Here is a 6,873-nt window from a genome sequence, read left to right as displayed (position 1 = left end):
GCTGAACTGATGTTTGGTGATTCAGCAGTTTCCCACAAATCTTATCGCTAGCAAAGGTCTTTGAAAAAAACAGCTAAAGTAGGACCAGCTTCTCATAAAAAATACAGCAGATGGTTGAAGCACGTGCACTTGTAACACTGTTTGTAGCTATGGGAAACGAAGAAAACACGTGAACGAAACGCCCTTGTTGTTTGCTCTCCCGACCCCCAAACTGCACACAAGTGAAGAAACAATATGTCCAGAATCTGTTATCCAACTGTCAGTAGCAGCAAAGATACAATGAATAGTGAAGTCGCGAGCCGTGAAAAACCTTCTTGGTGGGGTTTCCAAGAGTTTGGTTTAAAAAAACTACCGGGAAGTACAAATAAGGGCAGGTGATAACCATCTGAGAAAGAGGATAAAAATTTCCGGTCTTATTGGTTTACATCACTGCTGACAGGAGTGGTACGTTATCACGGAAGCATTAGAATAGGTAAATGCTAGATGAGTGATTAGCCGGCAAAATGAGCTCCCTGCCAATAAAAGGATGGGTAGTAGAAACGGTTTCTGTCGGATAGGAGGATACATGGCGCAGTTCGGAACACAAAATAACAGCTGGCCAGAATGAAATCTGATGGGTGGCAAGAGGTTAAAAAGTTCGTCTAGCAGACGCGTCAGCAGTTCGAATGTGGTACAACACCCGACAGAATTGTTCGTAGACTGTGAACCGACACGATATGGACAGACAGGACTTGAGCAAAGTAGGACGAAGGCCTTTAAAAAGACCAGAAGCTCCCTCCGTGGTCCAAATGTTGATTAAACAGTCGCGAATGTTGCTCGTGGCAGGCAAACGACCAAATCGTATGCGCGCTTCTTCGAAACCCTACAGGTGGATCCATGAAAAAAAACAACATGATCAGCGCGTTCATCTGAAGGGCCTACATCAATGGAGGAATTGTGAGATGAAAATATCTCACAGAGTCTGGACAAGTACGATGGATGTGACAGTCAAAAAGAGACATGAGCAAATCCAGTAGGCATTGCACATATTCCTGGCAAAATGTTGACCTACATTCACATCGCTCTCGCTTGAACATCCCTCGAGTTGAGCAGATCAATCAGATCTCCCAAGCGCCAACATGCTCCGCTGTTCACACGTGCCAACTTCGGTGCGTGCAGTGTGCCCCGGTGTTGTGGTGGTAACATGTCCAGCCTATTTGATGTCCAAGGTTTAAATCTAGACACTGCTGATGAGCCAATAACGTCAAAATCGAGTTCGGTGTTTTCCTCTTTGATACCAGGCAGGGGGGGTGTACAAGCGAGACCGATGGGAACACAAATTCTACCTATTGGTTGTTGATCAGATGGCTGTTGATCTGTTCGCCGAGCTTGGCAATTGGCTTGCAAACGTTTCGTCACCATACGAGGAGACATCATCACTGCGCACTGATGATGTCTCCAAGTATGGTGACGAAACGTTTGCAAGCCAACTGCCAAGCTCGGCGAACAGATCAACAGCCATCTGATCAACAATCAATAAACTCACCCGAGCTACCAATATTTCACCACATTACCAACAAATTCTACCTACTTTTAAGAATTCAACACAAATCTCGATTACTGAGACATGGACGCAAGGTGGTGTTCAAGAGAGTGAGCAAATCTTCCATGAGCTTGTGTTGATGGACGATTGTATTATTTTACGGTGAAGGGTGCCAAATTGTCGAAGAAAAGACATTGACGATAACTTGAGGAAGACGAAGGATGAGTTACTAACGGATCGTCCAAGCTTAGACAGGAGCATTAAAATATCGGACCTTCCGGTTGCGAGTGTGAGCCCAAATTTCTTGTCGACGCAAAGCATTGTGTTTCAACACACAAACTGAAGGGAAAAATCGTTCAGCCGTAGTACCCTTACGGTGCCTAACTGCCAAGCCACCCGAAGATTGCACGAGGGCTGGGATACTGCCAGGTCACCCAAACCTAGACAGGGGAAGTCGAGAGAGGTGGGGTTCGAACCACAGACCTTGCAGTCAGTAAATTCGCACTCTAATCAATTGATCCATCTCGCCCCACTGAGGGGAACAATTGAATCAATCTTCTGTAGTGAACGAGAGTTACTTGGTCTCATTCGAGACTAACATATAGGGCCAATTCACACCATATACCCACCCACATGAAAATGTGGAACAGGTTAAACTAACAGAAAAACCGAGCACATGCCTCTTTGGGACCGAGTTTGTCTTTGGTTTTGTAAACCCCTCTGAAACGTTGATATCGTTTTATCACTCACTCGCTTTTTCACCATCGAAACCCACATGTTCAGAAAATTGATGACGTCACTGCAACGTATCGATTAATACCTTCACTATGTGTTCAGAGGCGACTTGATATGACTCTTGACCTGTATTGGATCTGTTTTTGCCCAGATCATANTAGTCGGCTGACGGATCTGTAGTCACATGATAAACTTTGTTTAATCAGTTGGCATAAAACCCATTCATTCTTGCTAGTGGCTTGGATACGGACCAGACGACACGAACTCAGTCCCCGTGTTCTCACGCTTCCTAAGGATACTTACTCGGTCTCACAGGCATGGCTCCGAGGCACGTGCCCAAGGAACGTCTAGTTCATTTGTTACCCTGAGCGACCTGATCACAGAGGTTAGTTTTCCTCAGAATCACTTAGGGATTTCTGGACTCCGCTTCTCGAGAATCGAAATGACCCTCTAGCGTTATCCGAGTGTCATAAGGTGATTGTGAGAGTGTAAATTCTTGACACGGCCAGCCTCAACCCTTACAGTGTACCCTTCTGACAGACCAAGCTTGGTGACCCATCATAAGTGCAAATGTCTATACGTAAAACTACCTAGCACTGTTCACAGAAAAACTGCCTCTCAAAACAGAGTAAGGCTCACATATTCTGGAGCTTTCTAGAAAAGGGTCATACGTAGTGGGCGCACACTGCTCACGGTCTATTCATCCGATACACGTTTCCAAATCAACTTAACCTGTCACTCATACGAAACGTCAAAGTCAATACGTCACGCCATGAAAATCCTGAACTGTTCATTATGAATAGAGTCAGCACACCTGCACGTGAAGAATGCTTGAAGGGAATAAAACTTGTAGTGAAGAATATTGGCGACCAATGAGGATAGTGTGTTGCGATGGATCTGTCTAACAACTGGAAAGCTGGTTTGTTTGCATACATACTACACCAAACTTAGATACGTGAGAATTTCGAGTGAATTCATCAAAGCTTCCCGTGAGACAAAAATAGCAAACAGAATTAAATACACCAATATGCTGTAAAGGCAGTGAATTCTAGATACGCCTAGGAGCCAGTCAACTAAGCATCTTCGTGACTTCTTTCGAAGTGGGTTCACGCTTTGGCGACTGGACACACAAGGTGGCTTGACGATTAAATGTACGCACTATACCACAGTATGTTTGGCATCATGCATATTTGCCTTCTGCGTCTCGGCTGAAAGAAGGCAGTGCAGGTCGTGCATATCCGGTATCAAACCGGTAATCCGTCAATTTATCACTGCACAGAGTACCCCGTCACGTCCGTTCAATCTAAGAATCGTGGTCGGCAGTATCAGTGGGTGAGTTATCAGCTTTCACAATTAATCTGGGTGTGTCACATTCATCATGAAGCTAAGGGAGAGGTGTGGCAAATACTGACACTACTATTCACCAAGATATGCACGTGACTTGTTAACCGATCATATGGACAAGGGTGGTGCATCCTACAGGGGTTCAAATAAATTATGCGGTCGTCCAGGCTATTTGGCCAATTCACTGACGGTTTTCTACGAATCTGTAAGGTCAGATGACCTGTACTTTTTGATCACAGCCTGGAAGGCCTTATGTGAAATGGTCAAATAAGATAAACGACCTAAATACATTCAATTCCTTGTAATACACTTTCACAAATGTGCACTTTTCGAGATATGGGGGAACTCCATTGAAATAACAACGACGTGTGACGGTTAGGGAGCAGGCGCGTCAAGCAAAAGGTGATGGAGTCCGCCAAATACCCGTGCAATTGATATTTGTATCGCGATAAAGCGTGTAAAAGATATACAGCAATCCACCAACGCTACCATCTGGATAGTCAATAACTGCGTCAAGATTTAGTCTGCGACCTCTCTTCCGGGAAACCAGTCATCACCATCATGGACAACAAAATCATAGTAGCTTAATAGCCATAAAAGGAAGACAAGACGAGGTATCATCCCTATTCACAATCATCTGGGGCGGATGTGGGTTCAAAAAACTCCAGCAAGTGGTTCTGGCAGAAAAAACTTGCCTCTAATGGTTGAGTGCATCACCGTAGTGAACACACACGAACGAGTTGTTGGAGTACGAAGGCATAGGGAGATTAAACCGGCACCCTCAACTAGCCTCACTAAACCAAAACCATCACACAAAAACAAACCGAATATGAGCAGTTCGACTACGCGACCGTAAGCTCTGCTATCGCACATCACTTTCTGTAGAATTTCCAACCACCCTGCCAAAGGTAGGAGGATCTCATAGCAACCAACTGAATCGTAATCGCCCATTTCGAGCCATTTTATTATGATTTGTTCCCCGCAAATATTCCGAAAGCGGAAACTTGGAGTAAAAGACACAGGTTTGTTTGGTAAACGATGGTTGCTTTTGACTTACACACCATTTCGTTGTAAGTGTGCCGCAGCCAACGACGCGACCAAGGTACCAGAGAAAAAAAGTTTGAAGCTAAATCCCTCGGATCGAAAGAACCTACTGTGGACTCCGGGGACGAGCCTCATTAGCTCTAGTGAAATTCGTTTCTGACGTCAAAAATGACGCAAGTTGGTGAATGCTCGCACGTTCATCCCATCAGTCAGAACAACCAGAGCTTACGAAGCTGTCAAGACTATCATGATCATCAATGACAGAAGTACACCAACATAGAAGCATTTAAATGCCACATAGAGACGAAGAAAGCCCCAATAAATTGTGGAAAAGGGGGAGGACAAAAGCGTAGAGGAAATAATCATAAACGTGTCCACACATCTGAACAACAGTGAGGCACGCACGCCTCAGCATTATGGAGAAATTGGACGTTGCCGACATGTGACGGTATGTGCACCTTCATAGCCCATTGAGTTGGACAGTGTACATGATACTCACGGGGCCTTCATACCAGGCTGGTCAACGGGTAGGGCTATGACTAATAGTCTTCTGCTTTACCAGTTTGGGGTTCGGAACAGGTGACTTGCTCAAAAATGTATGTCGTGCTGGTCTTACACCAACAACCTGTGCCTCATGGACAGGCCTTTCGAAGATACTCACCTTCCTGTATAAGCCTAGGATCCCTGACACCAGCCCAGCTAACGCACAACCATAAATCGCTTCACAGCAAGTAGCCTCACGACATACCGACCGTCGCGTGGTGCCAGAGCCAGATGACTTTACTTGCTGCATGTAAAGACAGGATACTGATAAAGTTTCTCTTCTTCCTTCTTCATACACTCGTTCATTCCCTTCTGCTCGCCACATTGTCAGTAATACCTCTGCAGGCCCACTCCCGTTCGCCGCCTATTGTCACAAAGTGCAAAATTTACAGTAAACTCTGCCGCCACTGCCATAAACACTTCCAAATTATCCTGCCAACTCCGACATTCATTCATCTGTCAGCCTTTAACTTTCGCACCCTGAAACAAGCTGGATAACAGGTCACTCATGGTCATACGCTGGACTCATTTTTTTTATTGATGTATACTGTTTCTCTGGAACAAAATTTAGGAATCCAAGTACCGTTGTTAAACTGACCTCCATGCCTCTTCTCACTAACGCTTGCGCGGCAACCGGTTGTGCCGGAGTTAACATTGTTTTAACCCATCGAGCCCATTGCTAGTTGCCTGTAAGCCAATCGTTTAGCAACATCTGCGAGAGTAACGCTTAAACGCATTGACGACGGCTGTTCCTTCGTTTTATCTACTTTCATTCCAAAAGACTACGGCCAATATCCTTATAGAGAGCTTTTAAGACGCTCTGAGCACCCTATTAAAATGCGCTGAGCAAAGAGATTGTTGTGGTGGGTGCGCATATAAAGCCCGAGTCAGTGGACTTCAACATTGCTGGCTCTCGTTAAGTTGGACTGGAACAGAGACGCATGAACAACGGATGTTGCGACCGTGTGTTCCAGCACAGACTATTTCTATGTATCAGGAAGGTCAGCTTCTTGAAAGCAACCACCGAAATCTACCGAGACCCTCAGCTCCGCTAGATGTTGACCAGACAGACAACACCCCCTCAAAATGCAGCGCGTCACAGCCTTGTATCAAACCCAGACAACGCGAGTCAGCGTTGATCAAGGTCAGACTAAGCCCCCGCAATATGCAGCACTTCACAGCCTTGCACCAAAGCCAGACCGTGTGCGTCAGCATTGGACAAAGTTCAGACAGTGTACTTCCAATAAGTAGCTTGGGAACGTTGTATTTTTTCGTACTCCCACGCACTCACGCTTTCGCACTCGCTTGTTCGGAATATAGCTTTTGTGTTCCCTTCTGTGAGCCTTCTTTCTCCGGCACTAGGCACTGGAGCGGGTCGGCAGCAGATACCTCAGATTGGCGAATCAGCAGATATAACACTGTGCAACCGTCACGAAGAGAATGGACCTTACCGTGGTATGACGGTTTGCGCACCTCAGAGATCCAACGAGCTATACTGGAGAGTTGTTGTGTCTTGATGTACGGTAGTACAACTCTGTGTCGGTCCCTTGGCTTCCTGGCTCCGCCCACTATGGTATATCAAAACGCACGGTAGCTCTACACAGCCCTTTATGGAGACAAAGGTAAATCATTACAACTGTATATATATAGGGTAGTCACAGAGTGTTCCACAAGGTCGTGCCAGA

General features: G+C 45.7%; 1 protein-coding gene across 1 annotated transcript in view; it reads right to left on the bottom strand.

Annotated features, from left to right (window-relative positions):
* The window catches only part of T265_03537 (hypothetical protein), a gene marked incomplete at both ends in the record, with an annotated part of 34,234 nt that continues 27,361 nt past the window's right edge, over positions 1-6,873 (bottom strand). Inside the window, one exon of the mRNA XM_009168049.1 lies at positions 1-862. Coding sequence (XP_009166313.1) covers positions 629-862 — 234 coding nt within the window. The remainder of the gene's footprint in view (positions 863-6,873) is intronic.

The sequence above is a fragment of the Opisthorchis viverrini genome (assembly GCF_000715545.1).
Source record: "Opisthorchis viverrini unplaced genomic scaffold opera_v5_51, whole genome shotgun sequence".
Classification (NCBI taxonomy): domain Eukaryota; kingdom Metazoa; phylum Platyhelminthes; class Trematoda; order Opisthorchiida; family Opisthorchiidae; genus Opisthorchis; species Opisthorchis viverrini.
Note: the sequence above shows the minus strand (reverse complement) of the source record. Positions and strands in the feature narration are given on the sequence as shown.